At 40.7% G+C, this 24039-nt stretch overlaps 1 protein-coding gene across 19 annotated transcripts in view; it reads right to left on the bottom strand.

The window, feature by feature from the left end:
• The window catches only part of sox6 (SRY-box transcription factor 6), a 134334-nt gene that overhangs the window by 59735 nt on the left and 50560 nt on the right, over positions 1–24039 (bottom strand). For 17 of the 19 annotated variants that reach the window (XM_046032701.1, XM_046032707.1, XM_046032702.1 and 14 more), the window contains one exon: positions 8725–8814. The exons of the other annotated variants lie outside the window; for them this stretch is intronic. In XM_046032701.1, the coding sequence (XP_045888657.1) occupies positions 8725–8814 (90 nt within the window). The remainder of the gene's footprint in view (positions 1–8724; positions 8815–24039) is intronic. 19 annotated transcript variants of the gene reach the window in all.

The following is a 24039-nucleotide window of genomic DNA, read 5'->3' as shown; positions in this document are numbered from 1 at the left end:
AGAGAGCTCCCAGGGGCCCTCTCCACTCAAACTATTTTAATTTGACTAAACACCTGATTTATTTTATCTCTCCGATGAGGAAAGCCGTTTGTCTTAATAGGGCTTGTCAACCTCCAGAACCCATTCAGGGCAATTTACTGGCAGGCTTGTCTGAACCTCGCTCTGCCTCCGCTGCCTGCTGCAATGGAAGAGAGCTGCAATTCTCCATTTATCCTCCTAACGAAAAAAAAGCACCTAAAAGCAGCTATTCATTGGGCTTGCGTGCAGTTTCCAAGGCCTGAATTGACTTCTTATTCACCCGACTACACTTGTTGTGAATGGCTTATCTGTAAAATTGATACAATCAGCACCAATTTTATTAACCTTTGGCTGTGTCCATGAAGGAGCTGCCTTTTACAGGTCACCAGCAAAGATACATCATTCGGTGTTACAATAAATCATTTCTATCAATACTGTAGTGGGAAGGAGAGAGGAACTAAAGAAAGTAATGAAGAAAGACAGAAAGAGAGAAAGAAAGAAAAGAAAAACAAAAGTCATCATCCAGATGAAGGTAAGGGACATCAGTCCTCAAGGCCGGCAAAGGTGACCCTGAGTTGGAAACCAAATATCTGGACTGAATGACGCCCTCTCACCCTGCCTAATTACATATTTCTGATGATCACTTCCTAGTTTAGGAGTGTTGACGACACTGTCAACCACCCCCCACAACTTTCCTGAATTTAACTGGAATGTCCAGCACATCTATTTTGTCTTGTGTGAATGTGCAAGAGGACCGGTGCTAATTTAAATCTTAATTATTTAACACTTTGACTATATTTGTAAAAACCAAGAATTCCAGAATTATTCAGATTAGTGGTGAATGCTGAAGATGAACAACCTTTAGCAACTAAATATCTAAAAAAAGAAAACCTGGTGGAACAATTTCACCTTAAAGACTGTATACAGCTTAGAAAATCAGGCGCATATGTTTTTTGTTGAGTGTTTAGTGTAAAAATCTCTTTCTTCCTGCTTTAAATTATGGATCAGCTTTAAAATGCAGATAAAACTTTTATTGGGTGGTGCAGAAGAGGAGAGTTGTGGTCTGTGTCTGACCAGCCTGCTGACAAAAGAGGCCGTTTCCTGCATATTGCATGGCTTTTAACAGCAGTGGGGCTGGGATCTGCCCGTTAACATGTCTCCTCACATTGCGCTTCCGATGGCAGACAGACAGCCCAGAGATGCCTTGGCGCTACATAAACCCCAACAGTCTGCCCAGACCTAACATGTTGTGACATCCTCCTGTTAGACGACTGAAGCTCAGTAGGACAATACCAGCCTGACACAGGAAGAGGATCCCAGGAGTGAGCAGTCAAGCTGTGCTGGCACTCTTCTTGTTTTTTTTCCTCAGACCACTGTGTTAACTTCAGAGATGCTAGATTGACACATAGGAGGAGACGGTAAAGTTGTGTTGTTCAGTTTCAGCCCATTCAGCATTCACCTTTTGAGATTCCTGCCTCTTTTAAACGTCACAAAGTAGGGCAGAAAACATCAACGGGTGACTGAATAAATGATAAGAGGAAAACAAGCAGAGCCATGGTTGCTTGGGGAAGGATGAGGGTATTTGAGCCTTGGGGTCTTTGGATAAAAGGCACTTTGTAGGGGTGTGATTTGTTCTGTCCAATACCCACATCTCTCTCTCTCTTGGCTCCCTCCCCTCTGCTCTAATCAAGCAGTCTCTAATTTGGGTTCCAAGTCCAGTACCGGGGAAAAAGAAGGAGGCTTGTTACTTTGAAGAGTCCCGAGTGAATGACACAGATAAAAGATTCAGGCACAAAAAAAGAAGAAAAGCGAGGGAGGGTGAGGGTGAAAAGGGGGAAAATCACAAGGCACCCTATTCTGTTCCCTTCCTTTGGTTACAACAGCTGAGCCATTATAACCAGATCTGAATTGAGTTTTTTAGCACCAGAGGACTGGAATTTCTTTGTCTTTCTATCAGTCCGCTATTGTGGATGCTTCCATATGCTGCAAGCCCATCCTAAGTAAATTAAGACCTGTCTAAATGCTACGATTGTACCAAGCTGTATCCGCACACAAACCGCACATTGCTTGAATGCCTTGCGTGCTGAGTTTCTCTCCTCCGTCCTAAAGTGTGTGTGAATGTAGAGTGTGTACAGATGTGTGTTGCATGCTGCTTCAATCGATGAAAGGTACATGCCTCTGAGTAAATGCACACGTGTGTGAACTCTATGGTCATCTGACCCTTTGTCCGATCTTTCTGTGGAAAACACAAAGAGCCAAGTGAGTTGCAGCTAATGGCATCTATTGGCACTGTATTTACTGTTCAAAATGGGATTTTTCTGCTCACAGACCTTTCTTCAAACCCATAAAACTGTTTCAACAGAAGCGCAAAACGCAAACCAATCTTTGTACCACTTTTGTGATATTGAATATGACTGAAACATTTTATCCCTTGGTCAGAAAAATGTCATATTGACTACACATTAGCAGAAAAGAGTTTTATGGTGTTCTTGTGCTTTTAACTACTATATACACTTGTTCAGCAATGCTACAAGGCCATATGTGTTTCCAGTAATATGATGTTAACGCCTCTCCATGCCCTACAACCAAGACAATATGAGCAACAGCTGTTTTACCTGGCTTGCTGCCTCTGCCATGATATAAAAGCTGTTAATCTTGCCAATAAAACCCCATTAACAAGCATGAGCAATGATTCACAAGCACATGTCATCTACTGGCAGCAATGACTCTAAGTCCCCAAGCTTTCCTATATGGTGTGAATATTTAGACTAGTTCACACTGAGAAGCTGCCCATCATCTTGTTTAAAAAAAGTTAGATCTTCTCAAATTTTTTGAGACTGCTTGATACTTTTAACAGCTTTTTACTCTAATGATAGTTTGCCATTATAAGCTTCTTACAGTATATCTATATGTCTATCTATAAGTGTGTGTGCGCATATATTTGAGTATATTTGAGATATGACTTTAAGAAACCTTTACAGAATCTAAATCATTTAAATAGCTCAGCAGACAGATTTTTTTTACTCAGATTGGCATATGGAGAGGTTATTAATAAAAGCACACTTCATCTATGGTGGTTTTGCTGTTCATGCTGAACACTGATGGAGACTAATATTTTGATGATAGAGGAAGCTTCGCTCTTCAGTATAATTATGCTAATGTAAAAGCTCCAGCACTTCACTGTCTATCCATGACACTGGACAAGGTACTTCATCAAAGCCAAGATAGAGGCTCGACCTGAACATATTACTCCACAGGGAATGCCAGTGACCCTGAAATTCATACTGAAGACAAAAAAATAACTCAGAACACAGAAACTTTACTTCTGTTCTCTCAGCAATTGAATGCATCATTCTTTCACTCTATAAAACCATGCGACAACCGAGAGATCCTGGAACCATGGAGGATGTTGTATGTATGCAAGGCCGCATCTAGCAAAGATCATTACACGAAAACAAAGACTGTCTCGAATACTTCTATTCATTTCTCGTGGCCTTTATGATGATGAGTCTGACCTCTGTGCCCTTAAAATAAATAAAAAGGATACGTAGTTTTCAAGGTCTCTCATACAAAGTGCTTAAAGCTTGCAAGACTGATCAAGGCAACAGCTTACTGCCTGCAAAACCTTGGAAGTGATTTAGGAGTTAGATGTTACCTTATTCTTTTCACACAACATTTATTCATTGGTCTTACCAGTACAGCTGATAATTAAAGAAGAATGTACTTGATTCCTTGGACTGTGCAAAGGAGATCCTTCAAAAGACATTATGACTGTTGTTTTTGATGGATAAGTGTATCAGCAATGCCTGTGTTTGGTCTGGGTTTAATCCAGATCACAAGCAACAGAATGAAATAGCTGTACAGGAAGCAAAGACAGCAGAGACCAGTACATGTATTCACAAAGTATATAAGAACACCCACTTAGTTTTCAAGCTGCCAAGACATTTGTAGTCATTAGACCTTAGCAGAGATCATGTTAGTTTTATACTTTACTAATATAATGTCAGAGTGGCTTTAGGTAGAAGAGTGAATTCATGATGTGGGAAGAGCATCTTGAGCTTTAAATCAAGATGTGATAGTCCAGACAGAGTTGAGAAGATGGGTGTATGAACATACATATGCTTATACGCCTTATACATACAGAAAGTATTTAAACTGACCACAAAATATACAACCTGAAATTATCAAATGACAAAACATTGATTGGTATTTAAACCCCACCTTTGAAAAGAGAAAAAAAGTAAAAGTGGTGTAACTGGTAGTGGGCCGCGTAGAAATAGAATGGGTAGTTTTAACAGTGGAAAAATATTTTTTTTAATTAATTTAAAAAGAACTGGAGGGTGTGTATATAATGTGAGGAGGCCCACATAAATGTAAAGTTGTTCTGAAGTGTCATAACAGCTCATTGGGCCATATTGCATTTTTAAAAAATGGAGGTTGCGGATAAAGGTGAAAATGTAGTTGGTTTGAAAAATGAAAAAGATATTGATAAAAATCTGAAAACCCCTCTTGGCCATTTTGTGTGAACATTTAAGACAGCCCCTAAAATTTATGTGTTCGCATCTGTTCGGTGTGTGCATTATCTGTTCATATCTGAATAATGTATTCATATCATATTTACATCCTTAGTACTAATGTAGGTCAGGCCTACAGATACAATTTGCTTTGCCAAGTGTCCTTTTATAAATGATATAGGTGTGTTTTTATCAGCTCCATGAATGGTTACATTCTCTTCAAATGAAAACAGGATTAATACACTTGTTTGCATGAAATGTATTATACAACTTTAAAAGTCATTAGTTAAACAAATCATGACAAACCACTGGAATATAATTCAAAACACAAACAGAGAATTCCATCCCCACACTCACACACACACATAGACAAACACACATGAGCACAGCACTTCCTTTTTTACCTCCATGGCCACAAGCTAAATTCCTCAATTCATTAGAGGAGAAAAACACACAGTCCAACACTCTCATACATTCATCTGGCAAATGTGGCCTGAGGTATAATGATTTACTGTGGCTCATATTTCACCTGAGTGCACAGGGCAAACAGTTGACTGAAGTGTTGTGGAGAAAATGCTAACTGAGGCATTTTTGACTGGAGCAACTGGACAGATACTGTTTTGTGCTGTTTGTGCAAATGTTTTTGTATGTTTGTGTAAATATAATATACATAATATTTACATACAGCATGTTGTAAAAATATAGAGGTCATTTGAAGTCTACTACACACTATTCTTTTCCTGCTTGTATCTAAAGCTACCTAAGGCAGTGTCACTGGGAAATGTGTGCGCAGATATTGTGCTGTGTATCTCCAGTGGTATCAAAACCTCCCTTTATGGACGCCATTAAGCGTAAAGTTACATTTTAAAGTGAATAATCATGTTTTGAAGCTAACCATTACGGCTCAACAATATGGTCTCTGTATTCACACAGTGGACTCCTTTCTGTCTGTGCGGGAGTAAAGCCAGCACAGGTAAGGCCAGCATCAAATCAGTCTCAGCTGCCGCCCTGCCCTGCCCTGTGTTCTCCTCCTAAAGAGCTTCCACTTATCTGCCTGCCACAGGACTGTCTGTGTGCACCCGACCACTGTCATGTAGACACCATTCTCAAATTGATTGTGACAGTGCAAGAGCCCCGATTTTTCTGCTTCAGAATTCAAGCTGCCATTTCAACGGTTGTGTACAATGCTAAGCTTTTTTCTTATTATTTTTCTAAGCAAATTCCATGAGAATGAATACAGCTTGTGTTCCAATTTAGTAACTACATATTTTCCTTCAGTTTGAGTAAATGCTTGAGCATTTTACATTTTTTCATTTCTCCCAACGGGATGCCGGGAAACTGGCACTCAGCAGGGAAACTTAAACAGCTCTGTTGAATATGAGGCTCAAAGACCCTGCACAGAGCAAGCATGCAACGGAGAGCAACCTTATCTGCAGTAGGACCCTGTGTACTATATTTGTATGTATATGACACGTCCTAAATCATGTGATGAATGGGGGCGTTGCATTTTTTTAAGAGAAAAATCTCTCAGGTATATAATTATAAATGTTGAGTCTAAGTATTCACGTCTAAAATCTTTTTCTCTGTCTCCCTCTTGCACTCCTCCTTCCACCTTGCCTCCTATTATCTGCTACTTTCTGTGGTTTGGAGCCCTTCCAGCCGGCCTCAATTTCTTGCTCTGTGGTTTTGTTCAGGAGATTTCATCTCCCTCCTCATCGTTCCTGCAGATTGACAGCTAAGCTCAGGTATGAAAACAAACAGTTAGCTCTGGAATTGACTGGTGAAAAGAAATCCGCCACTAATGCTCCTTCACAAACTCCTTTTTGCCTGCCCCTGCTGATGCTAAGCCCCAACAGCATACACGAAAAGGCAGATGGAGATTTGAAATCATTAACCCTTAATAACACCATTCTACATGTCTGGCTTAAGCACACCACCTCTACTGGATTACTGTGCTTGTTCCTACTGACTCTAAAACCTGAAAAAATGTCTTTACTTCAGAAACAACACGTTATGTAGCCAAACACCCACGTGACAATAAGCTATAATTATAGATGTGTCATCTGTAAGACATAAATGGTTGGTTGGGTTAGCAGACCTTGAAAAGCAAATCTCTGATGTTGATACGATTGTTATGTTTTGTTTGTTTACTGTACGTGCATGTTCACCTCAACAGGATAAAATATTCTGGGCATGTTTGAACACAACTGCAGTGGAAGAATGTCTTTCTTTTCATGGGTAAAAGCCTCAGGTCAAATTCTGTCACACCTATTGTTTTTCAATTGTATTTCTTTTCTAAGAGTGAGACAAAATTATTTCCTAACTAGTCAGATTCTACCACTTGCCTCTGCAATAACACAATTATTTGTCCTTCGAGGCTTTGATGGAACAATGTGAAAAAGCAGCCTACAAGGTGCTGAGTATAATTGGTTCAGAATTGGTGAGCGATCAGGATAGAATATACAAGGCCACTCTGCCAGTAGGTGCTGTAGTCTTTATCTACATATCAGTCCTTTAGTCTCTACTTTCTTTCATTGATTTAAAACCTACAGGCATGTTTTCCTTTTGTACTGATTTTAACCTAACTATTAATGGAACTTCTGATTCATCATAACACTTTAGATCTTAATCATAAGGTGTTTTCTGCTTGGTACCTTTTGTTTGTGTTTTAATTAGGCGGACCTTGTGTGTCTCCAACCCTGGGCTTCTTTTTAATTGCCCGTATTTACATCAGGCAGACATCAAACGCAGAGAGAGAGAGACATTTGTAATGGGGAGCACAAAGCAGCCCTTTGAAATGTCTACAGTCATATGAAATGGCATGCTAATTAAAAATCTAAGGCTGCCACTGTGATAGGAGAAGCATTTATATTGGTAACTGTGGTGTATAGACTGTCTCCATAACTCATCAACAGACAGAGGCCATAGTGTTTATTATCAGACTCCCTACCTGTTTACAGACCACCAAGTAACCTTCACGTTCCCATTCATCAAACAGAAGAAATGCCCTGCCTGTAATTTAACAGAACAGCTTTCAAAAGGCTAAATCATTTTAAACATTTTTCCCAGTGCACTTTGATCTACAGTGGCATACAGTATACTAGGGTAGGTACAATGAATCTAGTTTACCAAGCAATGATTTATCCTTCAGTTCATTAAGGTTATTGGCAATGAATATACTTATTAGAACATTCAACATATTTTGTTTTGCCCTTTCCTATGCAAGTGTAATTCAATAATTAAAACTAAACACTAGTTTTATTTATGTGTGTCGCCCCCATATTTTGTAAAAAGAAACAATTAAGCAAATGATCAAAATTACCTGCAGGTTTGTGAAATAATTTTCATGAAATATTAATTTAAAAAAACAAAACAAAACATTTGTTATATTGGGAATATTGCCTAAATGGTTTCCAAGAAATAAAAACAAGGCACGAGAAGTTGTCTGATGAAGGTAATCACTGAGGGAGAGCTCAGGAGCCAGTGACAGCCCGGTGTTGTCAGCCATCTGGTATTGTGCTTTCCTGTGCTGTATAAACACACCAGCTCTCAGTAACAGTCAGTGCTAAGGTCTAAGCAGCAGCCCTGCCCATCCTCGGCCCACCTTCGCCCTGTCATAAACAAAGATTTTGGGGGAGTGCTGAGTTGCGCTGCACTTGATACGCTGCGCAGGGCGTTCACTGTCAGAGTCAAGACATTCCACTCAAACGCAGGCTCACTGGAGGAGACGACTGTGCGTCTCAGCACCATCACCTCTCCTAACGGCTTCTCTCCTCTCAGCTCAACCATGCTCTGTTTACATCAAGCACACTTTGGGTTCAACAATTACCAGAGCGGCATGAAGGTACTGCATGTGCCAGAGCAGAGTTGCTAAGCTCAGGGGTGTGTAAAGGGACAACAAAAACAAACTGCTGACAAGCACAGAGAGCCTCAGAATGGGTCTAAAGAGGCTGGAATTTTGAAGACAGCAGTTTGGACGGAGTCGGGCATTCCAACAAAAGATAAGGGAGAAGAGAAATGAATGAAAAGGGCAGCCAAAGGCCTTTGTTTTATTTCAGAGTACAAGGCTGTTTCTGAGATTGTACAGAACACAGATAATGTATATCTGAGGACATGTATGGAATGAGGGACTTGTTAACACGGCTTTAAGTGGTTAAATCTGCTTGGTTTGATGTAGTCCTTGAAGTCCTACCTTTCACTTCTGCCAGCAGTTCACTGGTGTTGAGCCTCTCCATCTTCTCTTTCCAGTCTTTGGAAAGAAGTTTCTCCATGCATGAGGATTCTGAAAAAGAAAAATTAAAAGAAAAAAAATAATAAACTAATTTGAATGTTAAAAAAAAACTAAATTAGACTGTGTAATTATTTTTGATGATGGGGTATTTTGCATATAATATAGTTTATAGTTTTATAGTTTTGTGGATAAATCTCTAAATATATTTACTTAATTTTAATTTTAAAAAGTCAGTCTATCAGATGAAAGAGGTATTTTCTTTGATGATATTGCACTGCGAACATTAAAATAGCCTCAGCCTTTCAGTTGAGAGATGAGCTAAGGGTGGAGTGAGGAGAGAAGCAGGCATTGTCAGGATAACATAAGGGCAGAGACACACATTAAGTGGGAGGCAAGGAGTGAGACTGGGTACATCAGAGCGTTCACATAGCTGCCAATGATGAACACAATTAACATTTGTCCAGCAGACAATGAATCAGAGGAGGAATGGCTGCAATCTGCCATGCTGTCGCTGGGGTAGCTGATAAAGAACACACTGGGCCAGCTGACCCAGGCCTCCACCATCCAGGCACTGCTTTAGGGGTCAGGCTGTTCCCATCAAACACCAGCAGAACAAGCAAGCCTCCACCTTGCCGCTGTCTCCACAAACTGCCTCCAATCGGAACCAGATCATGACAAGTCTGATTAAACAAGCAGCAATTCTGTACAGTCCAATTCTAGGAGAAGAATGAATGTACTGTCTTTTTGATGGATTTAAAATGGCTGTGCTGATTTCTATAAAATGTGTCCTCAGGTTTTATATAGTGCCTGAGGATGATATAATTTGTAAAACTGCAGTTTCTCCAGATTTGGAGCAAAATGCAAACCCAAAGACACGTTAATTATTACTACAAAGCCCTGGGGCACCATAATGAATAGCCTAACCACATATCAAACAGTAGATCATTTACACACTTAGTTCTGGCAAAAAGATACAATGCATAAACACTATTAATGTTAATGTTCTAAATGATGCCATGGATGAGGTTTGATGTAACTGTTGTGTTTTTGATAGTGTGAAACACAGAGGAATATTGAGAAAGACGCAGAAGGGCCTGTCACATGGAATATTTTGGACGCTTCCAGTTTCACCATTGTCATCCTTGAGATCAAACACAGAAAGCATTTATACAGTCTAGAATGTATACAAGTGTTGTTTCCTTTTATCTGTCTGTAACATCTCTTCAAACCAAACATTGTTGCTCCCTCTGACAACCACACTGACTTCTGAGGAAATGGGAGTAATGGGGAGTCAGCAGTCTTTGTGGCCTTGTTTAAGGATGGCTTTCAGAGAGATCAAGCAGAGTGACCATTTTGTTTGATTGTCCACTTCCTCCAATGTGATGGGGTCGACAGGACATCTTCAGCTCAGGGTCATTATAACATTACTTCTGCTTTATTGACTTTCCAATTCCCAACTCACAGTTTGTCCCCTTGACCCTAAGAGAGGGAGAGAGAAAAGGCTGTGTGTTGTGTGTATTTGTGTGTGTGTGTGTGTGTGTGTGTGTGTGTGTGTGTGTGTTAACTCCCTCCGTGGCACAAAGATCACAGATCTTAAAACAGGGGTTAAGGGCAGGGGGTAGTCGTAGAGCTCAGCTCTTCTTCCCTGTGCTTCACCCCTGGGTGAGACAACTTCCTCTCTGGGAACAACAAAACTCCCCTCAAACCATAATCCTCAGACAGACAGAACAACATCAGCGCATGGCATTTTCTCCCCTAAAGCACAGAAAAGGCTTATTTATATATTACATAAAGTGGTGTAAAGGGGAATTAAACAAACACAGTGAGCATATGTTAATATGCACACATATGCGCCCTCTCTCAGACACACACACTTTCATCACAGATGCTGCTCTAGCACTTGATCATTAAGGAATGCACCAACTGTTGGAGATAATGTGGTGCCAGCTTCCATTCTACTCCAGTCCTCCCCCTTCCTTTCCACCTCCCTCCCAGGAGAGCTGCCGCTCCCTCACTTCTCCATCCCCTCCACTGGGCCAGACACGACCTGCCAAGTCTTACAACAGGAGAGACTACAGCTGGAATGCACCGCTGTCCTCCCTGCCTTCCACCTGGGAGAGGTGAATAATGACCTGGATTAGTCTATAAAATAACTCTCAAACATCTTTCAGTGTTTGAACAGCATGGACAAAACAGGCAACCAAAAATGGGTTTGGTGAAAGCGGAGCAACTTTTGCGCAGGCGTGCTCGCGGAAAATGGTAAATGAGTCAGATGTCTGGCTTTTTTCAAAGCACCCGTCCACAGCCTATTTTTCTGAAGAATTTAGATTAATAGGAGGAATGCTGTTTCAGTTTTTAAAATGTGTCTGTTCTTTCTGGAGAAATTATAGATGCCGATGGAAACTCTGGTTAGTATCAACATAATAATTACTGTCAGGTTATGACACAGAGAATGTCAGAAATTGATACACACTGTATTCACCATAAAATAAAATATAATATAAATAAAATAAATTATTTCTTCAGAATCTTCTTCAAAAGGTTGACACGTCACTGATTACACTGGAAATCAAGTGCTGGTGGATTTGCAAGTGAAAGGCAAACATAATTTTTTAAGACAGTTAGTGCAAAAGTTTTGAAGTTTTTGGTGTAACGAAGAGTGTTTTGCTCTTGTCTTTTCAAAGTAGGACATCACATACTGGGGAATTAGCTAAAACAAGAGAAGAGTCCAGTGAGTTTATTTTTATTTTCCTGTGGGGGCTCTTAAATCTCTTGCACCCCCACCCTTTACATTTCTTTCACTCCCCCTCTCGAGATAAAATGCTCTGTGGCTGGGGAGCAGGCCATTCAGCAGGGATGAGAATGGAATGAAAACAATAGCCCTTATCAGGCTCTTATTTACATTTTCCCAGCGTCCCTGCAGTAGACAGCTTGGCTTGTCACCAAGCCCAGATCGCCCCACTGGACCCAGACCAACTTCCTCCAGCCCCAGCGATTCCAATGGTCCCTATGGACCTTTGCCTGGCACAGACCCCCTCCACTCTGCAGCTAGCAGAGATAGCAACATACAAGACAAAACTACTGGAGTGTGTGTCCAAGACGTGTTCCCGTTGAGAGAGGAATGGTTTCTGGACTACTAAGCCCGTCTGGGTCTCATTGTCTGTTCTCTGGGGCTAGTGTTGTATAGCTGGAAAAATGCCCTGAACCCTTTCCCGAGATTTTCGGAGAGTTTCCAAGTGGCACTCAGAAGAAAGTGAATAGTCATCACTGATTTAGTACTGCCAAATTCAATATGTTTATCTCCTATCAGTGCTGTCATCTGTGGTACACAGCTTTCCTCTGCAGGTATTCTGTGATCTTAATGATGTGGGTGAACAGGCACAGGGATTGAGACACCTAAAGCCGAGATGAGTTGGCTAGATTAGGCTACAGGCTTCTTTCTTTTTTTTTTACTGTATTAAAAACAAAGCTAATGATCCTCATAAATCTCAACAAAGGAATGTTTCTTGGTTGATGTGTGACATAAACAAAGCTTTCAGCACCTGGCAGTCAGTGCTGCCAGAATATCATGTTCAGTATAAACCACAGAAGTGAAACTAAGAGGCAGGTTACCACCTACTATCTGTGCTGACACTGACTGACTCCCTGACAGTCCTGAAGGAAATTTTCTTTCCCTCTCATATTTCATACAGTATGCTTAAAAGTGTTTTAACGCAACAACTAATAATCTGAAGACATTTTGTTTATTGTTCACACGGTAAGACAAAATACTTTTATTAAATTGAGTGCTACTTAGCTATAAATGCCTGCGGTTGAGAGGCGAAGGTAGGGGAAAGTCGTTTGCTAATTTATGTTTTTATTGCTGCTCTAAACAGTTCATCCAAACGATCATTGCAAACTGTAGAAAAGCTCGGATCACTGAGTGGAACACCAAATAGACAAATAAACACAGGTTCAAACAAATCCAATCACTTTGGAATTGGATTGGACAGTAATAAAGCAGATCTTAAAAATTCATGTCACACTAATTTTAAAATGGCTCTGCAGAGTGCCATAGAGATATGAAGTCCAGTGTGCATTAAAGTTAGCAAATATACCAGTACTGCTTGGGCAAAGGGCCATCTTCACTGTTACATATCAGTGTTTTCAATCGCTAAAAGGTGGAATCTACTAAATATGTTGATGCAACAAAACATGCCATCCTGTTTCAAAAGACCGTGGCAGGCTCAAAGTCCAAAAATGGTTTGTTACAACATGCAGCAATTGGTATTTTATTACCCTGTGTTGTCAGCAATGAAATCGTTTCTGTCTGCCACCACATTCTGAGCTTCTCTGTGTGCAGTATTCTCCCGGGAGAAAGATGATACTTGTGTTTAAGTGTTTGTTGTGTTGAAAAGCCGTTGGCAAAGAAAAGAGGGCTATCTGGGAGAGTCAAATTAGCCATAAGTCATGGATAACAGACTAAGAGACCCCCCCCCCCCCTCAGCATTGGCATTGTATATCAGTTGTCCCAGCCTCAAGGGGAAACATGTAATTACCAAATCAATGATCAACTGACACTGACCATATAAATAATTTCCTCCCCAGAATGCAGAGGCCCGTACAGTGAGGCAAATAGGGAAACAATGCTATTTGCAGTGACGAGGAGCCGAGGAAAAGAGGAAATTGGGTTTAAAGTCTGTAAACAAGCTTCAGCTTGAATGGAGCACATTTTTTTTTCTACAATTTGTCATAATCCAGTTATAGTCAACCAAAACCAAAACCTCAACAGAACAGTAAACGTGACATTAGGAAAATCTATGAACTGTAATAACAAATCTGAAGAATGCAGCATTTAAACAAAAATAAAGTGTGCAAATTAAATAAGCAGTTAAATAAAAAAATGTTTCTTGTTGCAATTTAAACTGCTCAGAATATAAAAAAATCAGTTATTACACAAATCACTGTATTTTGCAATGATTAATACAGTCATAAATTATGCATTAATGACTCCTCTGTATGGTATTAGTGCTTTTGATTTACTTCATTATATTGACTTCATCATGTGATTACACATGTAAAAATGTGTCTAAATTCTAAAAAATAAACATGAACTGGAATGTCTTAAATAGCTTCTTTTTTTAAAACTCTTAAATTTCGCACACATTCAGTGTTAGATACAGTATATCTCTTTAATTCAGGCATACATTTCTATCTCAGTGATGAAACTCTGAATCTCAGTCAGACAATGATAGCCTGACGTCTAATTTCCCATCCACTCTACACTACACGGGAAACAAATCAAAAGTCGAGATTGATAAAAAAGAAAATGACTGTGACACACTCTAAGGAGTCCTTTGAATATCTTAATCACAGACACACTAAAAACAAGACCCCATCATCACACCAAATAAAACATAATAATTACAAGAGGCAGGCAGGGAAGTGAAATGCAGAGAGAAAACATGTTTTTGTCATTCAGCCGGTAGTCCCTGAGACAACAGCTGTTGGATGCTGCAAATACTCCTGAAGTCTCCATAATCATGGCGTTATTGAAGTGAGGACAAAAAGGGCACTAATTGCAAGGGAGCAATCGGAACGCAATAGGTTACACACCCGGGTGATGCCGCACAATGCAAACGCTAAAGAGGGAACTGGGGGGAAAAAAAACATTCTGAGCACAACAGTGCGTTGTCGCTCATTTTCAGGCAATTACCTTTCCTCGTTGTCAACAGTTTTAATAACCTCTACCATTTCCAGAAGACTTTTTGGTGCAGTTAAATAATTCCAGCTTTTTAATATGTAATTACAACTGCTGGCATGCATAAATAAAAAGGTCCAGACATGTCAGTGTATTGTGGAGCACCTGCACCTCATGGTGGGCTTTCTTTAACTGACACCTAATCATTATTCCACTTGGTGAACATCTCTGTTAGTCACCTTCAGACTATCCTGTTTGGTCATGTAAATAGTTGCTATAAATATATTGTAGGTAACCTGGATGAGATGTACGTCAACCAAGGATCTGATACATCTCCTCCCTTCCTCCCTCATTTCCTTTCATCCTAATTTCCCTACTTCTTACTGTACCTTCTTTACTTCAACGTGATAGCACCATATCTCACCTGTCTACATGCCTGTTTGCCGAAAGTGACAACATTACTTGTTCGTGTCTAGAATGCGTGATGGGTCAGTTTTTTAATTGGTAAGTCAAAGGTGTTTTCATGAATAGGAGTTTGAGAAGCTGCTTTGTGCAGCTCAAGGCTGATACTGTATCAACAGTCGTGTACATGGTGGTTTCTGCATTCAAGTAAAGTTAAATGCCAAGTGGACTGAAAGACTTCGACACAGACACTACAGGTCAAAACTATTACACAGTGTGCAATTTTAAGTAGGGGAATTTGATGCAATTTGCAGGTAACATTTTGATTATTTTAGTTTTTTCCTCAGGCAGCTAAACATACTGGCCTATGTGACCAGGACCTTCAATTATTCCTCGCCTTTACCTGCACTGACCAACGTGTTAATCCCACAGTGTTGACCTGGCCATTCTGAGAAGACGTATACACACACAGCACCCTGACCTCTCTAAATAGGACACGTGTCTATCAAGCATATATGAATTAACCGTCCCCAAGTGGCTTCACCTCCTGAGCTGAGCAGCATGTGACCTCTCCCAATCCATTTTACTGCGGCACTCTGTGGCAATCAGGCTTGAATTATTAAAGTGAGCAGTGAGCAATGATCAATTCATTGCGGCCCTTGCTCGCAGACTGCCCGGCCGTACTTCAGCAGAAATGACATTGAGAACACTTGAGTATGCTTCCAGACAATGCACATAAATGTGAAATATGTCAGACCCAATATGTCAATAATCATAACTGTACAGGCTGAGGCCATGTCCAGGCTAATCCTACAGAAATGCTGTTAGATGACTGTGGGGTGAGCAGGTTTCAGCGCTGTGAGAGAGAGAGCGGGAGAAGTTGAGGCACAGACAAGAGGCTTGTGTTCTGCATGCTGAGAAGTGTTGTGCATTACCAACTTCTGTTCCATACATCCCTTAAGAAGACCTTTGTCATTAATGTTTGTAATAAATATTCTGTGTGTATTGTTTGAACATATCTTGAAGAAACACTACTAAAGACTAGTAGGCCTTACAGAGGGCATGGGCCGGAAAAAGCCAAGATACAAAGTGAAATTGTAGCCTCAACCCCTTTCTTAGCTACACAAATTAGAGTAGGGAAAAACAAAAGCAAAGAAGTTGAAAGAGAGAGAAAGATTTCAGAGAAGTATGCAACTTAAGGAACCTGGAAGTAGGAGGAGGGCAAGGAAAAAAATCCAATCAAAACTTCGTGAGGAGCAGATGAGGAGCCAAGATAAACCAGTACTCAGAGCCCCCAAAACTGCAATCTCCCCTTAAGCCGGAGAGTGGCAGCTGGCAGAACAGCTGGTGAATAGGATTAATGTCAGAAGAATGAAATAAAACTCAACATATGTCCGAGCCTGAGGTGTTGGGACTGTGCGTGATTGTGCCCCCGATGGATGCCATGTGTGCATCTGGAAGGAGCTGCTGTGCTGCTCCGCTCTCTACCCCACAAGGTCACTTTTAAGAACTAGAACCATTAAATGCTTGGATAGCAGAATGAACTTTTGATTCCCTCTCCTCTTCCCTCGTTTGCTTTAAAGCCTTTATTCAGGCAGCAGAAGGAGTCTATTGAACACGGCTATCAATACAATGCATCCTACCATTTATCAAGGAAACAAACAACTGCTAATTTGATTAAATTAAGGAAGGCCAAACAGTACATATAAAATGGACCAGACAAGGTCAAAGATAAGTGGAGGTTTTATTAAAATGGAGCAAGATAAAACACAAACACTTTATGTCCATCCTGTGTGGGATTTATTTTACACAATTGTTTGGGATTTAATAATTGTCAGCCTAATAAATTCTGTTATAGGGTAAAGTTCGACGTAGGTTCATTATTATTTTAACTAGATAACAATTTAGCAAGAAAGCAAAACAGCAAGGCATTAAGAAAGCAAAGATATAGTGACTCATGCGTGTGTTCAGTTTATTTGAAAGAAAAAGTAGACATTACTTCTGGAATCCCAGCTGATACTGATGAGGGGATCAGCACTTGTGAAGATGAACATTACGAGGAGAAATATGTGGACTTGATTTCAATTTGTAATTTCCATTTGATGTCGGTAATCATTAGGGTCCACACACTGTAATAAATTATAATAATTTCACACAAAAATGACTGGGTACCTTGCATTGGAGGGATTTTTTTTGGGTACCCTGCAATTTAACTGTCAGATATAAACTTGCCTGCTAATCAATGCTCGAAAACATTCACATTTATTCATCTATGTTAAATTAATAGACGTGTGAAGAAAACGTGGAGTACTGTGATCATGGCTGTTCAGTGTGATTTAGTAAATTAATGGGTGTCTGACTCTACAAGGACAAAAAGAGACAAATAGGATCCACATGAATGCATTACAATTTGCAGTGAAGCCAAGAGTCTGGTATAGACATTGAAACTTTATTTCATCATAAACGCTGGACGACAGCGACAATTTAAAAGAATTAGTTGGGTAATATACTGTACTTTTGGTAATACAGCATACTGTAAATGAGTGGAATTTTGCCAACGTTTGTGTGCGAATATTCTCCAACTGTATATTCTAATTCCAGTTTAAGTAAATGACTTTTTAGGGGTAAAAAAGACAATCTATTATCAATTTCTACTTCTGCAGTTTGCCTTTGTCATTTTCTAATAGTAATTAAAGTCGTTTATTGATTCTCGACGTTGTTTACCAAGATGCCAGAGTTCAGGATGCACACACTGCTTACTGGACTGTAAGACCAAGGGCCACTATTTTTAGATTATGTTATTCATTCCCTGAGGGGAAAAAAGGGACATGCATGCACACAACAAAAACTCTTATTAGACTTACAAAAGTTTCAAGAAGTAGTAGACATCTTTTTGTAGTCTTTTTTAACATTGTGTCATCATACCAGAAGTTACATTTTTACAACTTGATCGAGACAGTTACAGAACAAATAAAATTCATTAAAAAGTTAAAAACAAATGAACTATAGCACTAAACTGAAGGTTAAGCATTCCAACTCCTAGAAAGTCCCCATTCATTTGCCCACAGCTAAGTGTCCCAATGTGCTGTTGTTCAAGTTAGTTCAGCAACAATTGGAGCTGTATTTTGCTCCCTTTCTGTGGGATACAGAACTGTACGGACTGAGACCTGCTGGGCAAAGATGGAGAAACTTGCTTCTCACAAGTGACTGAGCTCATTGGTCCATCTCACAACGGGGAAGCTAACAACAGGCTTACAGTATCGTCTTTGTTGAGCAAAGTGCCACCAGCCCAGAAAAAAATTACAAAAAGGAAGATGAGGTGTGCAGTAAAGGCCGAGTAGGAAGTAAAATGATTGTATAGAGTGTAATGACCCCAATTCTATTTTCCAATTTTATGCTAATTGGGACAAGAATAACAAAAAGGCTGCCCACAAATCATTAATCCTAATTTCAAATAATAACTAATCGATTAAACTTCATGGTGTGCAATTAACAATGTGGTCTTAAAGCATATTAACCACCTGACCTGCAGTCTTAAAAAATTATTCTGAAGGTACTTCTGAAGAGAGATGACGTTCGTCAAATAATTATTATCATTGGCACTCAGGCTTTGCAGTGCAATAAAACACAATTCTATTCATTTCTTCTGACATCCTCATCTCATCTCCTGGCGCGTGTAATATTATTGAACAAGGAAAAAGAAAAAGCATTGAGTGGGAGGAAACATCTGTTTCATCACCGCTGATTAAATAGTCTCTTTGTACAACAGACAACCATCAAAGTTTGGTGTAAGACATGCATGCTGTTTGGGGAAAAACAAAGCAAATATGTTAATAGGCTGCATCTAACAGTAGTTGTCATGTTTGCTTGTGTCAAGGCGGATCTCTTAGCTAGATGGCTGACGTACGTCTGACTTACAGAACAAGCCTGCAATGTGCTCTGAAATCATTAGCAGGCCACAGAGGCTGTCTGTGCCCGGGGTGTGAGTTACACACACTATTTTGATCCTCGGTCAGATGACACCGGCTCTTTTGTCAAGTTATGTGTGGAGAATGCTTGGGAGCTGAATGCCACAGCTAGGACAGTGATACTGAGCTGGCACACAAGTCTCTCAGTGTAACCCTACTGCAGGCACTCACAAACACACACACACATACACACACAGCAGGAGACATGTGCCCTCCCTCTGCACTCCATCCCATTGTGGAGTAGCCCCTGTTCTCCCCATTTCCGACCGCCTCAAGCTCTCCTCCTCCTCCACTGTCCTGACTATATGAAGTTTGGAAAAGGCCCTTTTCATGTTCCCTTTAACCACAAAACTGGGCTGTTATTTCCCAATTCTTCACTTCATGGCCCAATGACAGATATAGTAGCATTAATGGCTTCTGCCTTCTTATGTGTCAGTGTTTTACCATCTCTGCGCCCCTCCAAATACTGCAGTGTGACATAAAACTGTCAGGCCATTACAAACTGCTGCTGAATTAATCACCCATTGACCCACATACAGCACTGAGGCAAATCTATTGTTTTTTGTAACAGCAAATAGAAATATTTTACGGTTTCCCCAAATTGCTACTGCACAAGCAGTTATGTCACTGACCAGACACACCTACAACCAGTGTGTGTGAGTATGTAAAGACAAACAAGCCTCTGTGCAACGCTGGCTGTGATTTGTCTCCCAGAGACACCCGTTTCCTCCTATCAAGGGGTTCCTGTGCAGCCAGTAAGCCAGGATCACAATGGGAGTTTTGTGCTGCATGGGTGCAGGGGGACACGCTCAACAGCTGAAACCCAGGAAGATGGCCCCTGGAATGCTCCACAGCAGTTGCTACTGTTGACTAATCGGAATATGAGAACTGGGGAAGGTGATCTTGAATGCAAAGAATGGCACATTGAAGAAGCAGCTGCTTGTTTTGTCATCTGAATGACCAAGACAGCAGAAAGGGTTCCCGTTTTGAAAGGAGCAACAAAATCTATATCTTAGCTTGTGTAAAGTGAAACCTGTGTCGGCCTCCATCATCCCATGGGGACGTGCCTGTGTTATGTGAGGGCTCTGTTTTGGAACAGATAGTAAATACATAATTCAGCAGTGGACCGGGCACTCTGTGCTCCCTATTCCCCTCATACAGCCACTCCATTTAGCCATGGGCTCTGATCTTAGGCTGGCAGAGGAGCAACTTTGTCACTGGAGAGTAAGATGGGGTGGGAGACAAAAATCATAGGAGGAGGGAAATGTTGATTTGGATCAGCTAAGGGTGACAAGATGGTAGGGAAAACATGGAAAAAGGGGGAGAGAAAAACAAAAGGAAAAGAGGCAAAGCAAAAACTGGACAAGAAGGAAAGGGATGGGAAAGACAGATTAGGGAGGAGTGAGGGGCAGGGTATCTTTTTTTGTGAAAGTTCACATGTCAGGCTGGCAGGCAGCCCACGGCATACAGCCGAAAAATCTATTTAACGTCTGCTTCACAGGGTGACAAGAGGGTTGATTGGCAGAGAGCAGAGAGCCGCTTTTGATCATGTGTCCTAACAAGCGATTCCAGCTCATGTCTCTTCAGCCTGAACAGATCTACATTACCTATTCAAACAAAAGTGACAGACCAGAGCACTGCTCCGCTGGGTTGGTGCACCACACCACAGGCCAAGAGAGAACACACACACACACACACACACACACACATACACACACACACACACACACACACACACACACACACACACACAGGAAGGCCCCTACTGACACATACAGTATATGCAAGTGCACACACACACGCACTAACTATATTGGCTATTTGATCAAATAGATTACTTGCATTAAGATAAGTAGCTTGCTGAAATCTTGTTGACAGAATAAAGAACAGATTATTAAAGGAGGTGGGAACACGGCGCACAGGAGAGATGCTGGTGCTTGACTGATGTTTGGCCTGTGTGTGTTCTGCCAGGAGGGTCCTGGCCTTATGCGGTCTGGAAGGATGCTGCACTCAAAAGCAGCGTAGAGATATGTGTGAAGAATGCCTCAAAATCTGCAACCAAGGCAAGTGGATTTCCAGCCCTCATTGCATATGCATAGATTCAGAGGCTCATGCTCAGATCATTATAACAAAGATTCCTATTAATTAGGTGGGATAAAGCAGAACCAGATGACATGGCAGCTGGGATGAGAGGAGAGGGGAGAAGGGAGGGAACTGAAAGAGCAGGGGAGAAAGTGCATCAGTCTGTTAGGGGGGAGGGGAGTAATATATAATACAGACTGCATCATATGTACAGTAATATACCTTTAGAAAACCTTTTTTAATGCTACATTTAGATACATTTAAGGTTTCCAAAAAAGAAATCTGTTGGTGCCATTAAACACCTGCAACCAATTTCCTGTGAGCCTCCGTTTGGAGTCAGCAGGGGCTGTGACACTGACAGGGGACAGTGTTACAACAGTCAAGAGTTCATCAGTGCTAATCAGACCACAGTCTTATAGCTGATCCTATTCTCTTCCAGCGATTTCACCCATCCCTGAATCTCATTACATGGCCTGTTGTAATAGAGGATAATGACCTGGGGCTACGCACACAATGCTGATCACTCCCCCACATTCAACTTACTGCACAGTCATTATACAGTGATAATACACAACCTCGCCAGGGGGATTACACTTATAAATAAAGGAGTGATAAAGGCAGAGGGAGAGGAAGAAAGGTCTAAGTGATAACACAGGAACACATGCAGCACTCACATATAACCCCATGCTCGAACACAATTAGTTCACAGTGGCACTCCATGTTGGGCCGTTTTATGTCACAAGCAATGGTTAGGTTACCTGCCGCTGTAATAGGGGAACTCTTTTCTCAGTAGCCATTAAATATCTTTCTATCTGAGATTAAAAAAAGGGGTCACAGTTTGGCTGAATGGTGGTATGGCCCCCCTTTGCTAAGTTAATTAGCCATGACGCTGTCAAAGGGCTCCAGGTGTTGAGTATTCTGCTTGAGCGCCGACTGTATCCACTCTGACTGGTCTAAAGCTGGATTGAGGCATCCTCTTTCTGTTTTGTTTGTACTTAATTCTTAATATATTTGAATGCCTGTGTGTCTGCTTCTGTTCGTTTTTTTATTATTATTATTATTATTGCTACAGATTGCATAGTTGTCCGTTTAAAATCTATGTCAAATGTCGTGTTCACTGGCTGGGTGGCCCTGGATCACATACAGCACTGTTTTCTAAACAGCATCCAGGGAACTGAGCCACAACAGCATGTTATGATTCTGGATACCATAGCTATAATAGTCCACAATAGTAAAATAGTTTAGAAAGGTTGACAGAACTAATAAGACACTGTAACACTGAAGACTTTAGTCTTTTTGTTAGTTTGTTTGTGTCATATCTATATGCCTCTCATTTAGGCTGTTTCTTCACCCCACCCTACCAAAAAGAAAGAATGACACTGGCCCTGTCTCAGCATACCACTCAATGACAAAGATGACAAAAGATACATAACTGCATCCAATTCAGTGCTGGTTTTACTGGCAAGGACTCGACAAGCAGATACTGAGCTCAGGAAAGTCCCTAAATGCTAAGACAGGAAGCTTAAACCCAATTACCCGTCCTTGTCTTGGGGACGATCATAAAGACTCAACACACAAAGTATTTCTGTGTTGACTTGCACAGTATTGATTCATACTTTAGTGCATTATATAAAACTGTTCTAATTGCATGTGAATCAAACCAAGGTCACCTTGGGTTTTTATAATGGTGGCTATTTTTCTTTTTCCTCTAATACTTTATACTGACATTTTTAACTCTTGACAAGTGCTGTCTGGAGACCTATCCATAAATAATGCATTTACAATACCTAGTAAATAAACATGGGGCACAATCGTTAGCCCTGCTGGCAACTGGGCCTAATAGAGCTTTTACAGCAAAGGTGACTATTCAGCTAAATGCGGTGCTTGCTGCTGGGAGGACATTTTCATTCATTAGCACAGTCACCAGCACTTAAAGCACTTTAAGGAGCAGAAATGGAGAGGAAGGGTGGAAGGATAGAGAGGGTGAAAGGGTACAAATATATAGAGGTGGAATAATGGAGGGGTGATATCTATAATACAGAGGCTGCCTCTATTGTTATGTTTATAAGCCATTGGGGTCAGTGAAGGAAACTGGCCAGTACATGTCTTAGAATGGAGACACAATAATTAATTTATGTGCTAAGGTATTGTGTTTACCTGCTTATTCCTACTTAAAGGTCAGTTTAACAATATGTTTTTCCCCACTTAGTCCTAACTATATACTCTACCCACTGCCACCACTACAATGCAATTTAATTTGTGGTTCTCACAGCATAAAATATCAACAATGAATAACTCTATAGTAAGAAGCAACAGAACAGACAATTTGGATGCCATGTCCAGGAAGCTTTTCAACCCAAAGCTTCCAACAACGTTAACATTACTTTTAAGTGGGATTTCGCGTTCCATGTATGAGCAATGTGCTGTGTAAAAAGGTACCACAGACCATTTGTTTTCCCTCTACACTTGAGGTTACTGCGATTATCCTCAGTCCATCAGGACAATGAACTATCTTGACCAGACAAGGAAGCCCAGAGAAGAATGGAAGCAGATGGTGAAAAGTCTCTGAGGACCTCAGTGACCCTGACCAGGCAGGCACCAAAGCAACAGAATTAGACACAACAGTTGTCATGCTTAGATAAGTCATATATTTATCTCATCTGTTGCTTGTGCCACATTAGCAACATCATTAAGACAACAAATGGCTTCTCCAACCTTCTTGTATGTTCTTTAATAGGTTAATCCTGCCCTATTAAATTGCCAGCTGTGTCTCTCCATAAACAAAGACATGCGATTATGATTTCTCAAAGCTTTCGTATAGTTTTCCTTCGGCAGTTTCTAAGAGTTCCTCTCCCTCCATTTTACAGTAATCAATGATCATCATCACTGAAGCTTCCTGAAGTGCTCTCTGTTCCTGCAGCTTGGGGACAGCATACTGAACTTTGTGAGGCTCTTGTCTTCTGCTGTGCACCCTGCTCAAAAACTAATTTCCTCCAACAAGGGAGTTTATTTAGGTGGTGATGATACACAGCGCATGAGTTAGACCAAGTCTCTATTATTAACAGGAGATTAAAACAGCTGTATGGCACTCTAAAGCACCCTCTCCTCCTTGCGCTAACATACGGCCCTGGATTACAAGATGCA

Source organism: Micropterus dolomieu, linkage group LG20, assembly GCF_021292245.1.
Source record: "Micropterus dolomieu isolate WLL.071019.BEF.003 ecotype Adirondacks linkage group LG20, ASM2129224v1, whole genome shotgun sequence".
Taxonomy (NCBI): domain Eukaryota; kingdom Metazoa; phylum Chordata; class Actinopteri; order Centrarchiformes; family Centrarchidae; genus Micropterus; species Micropterus dolomieu.
This window is presented reverse-complemented; position numbering and strand designations above follow the sequence as displayed.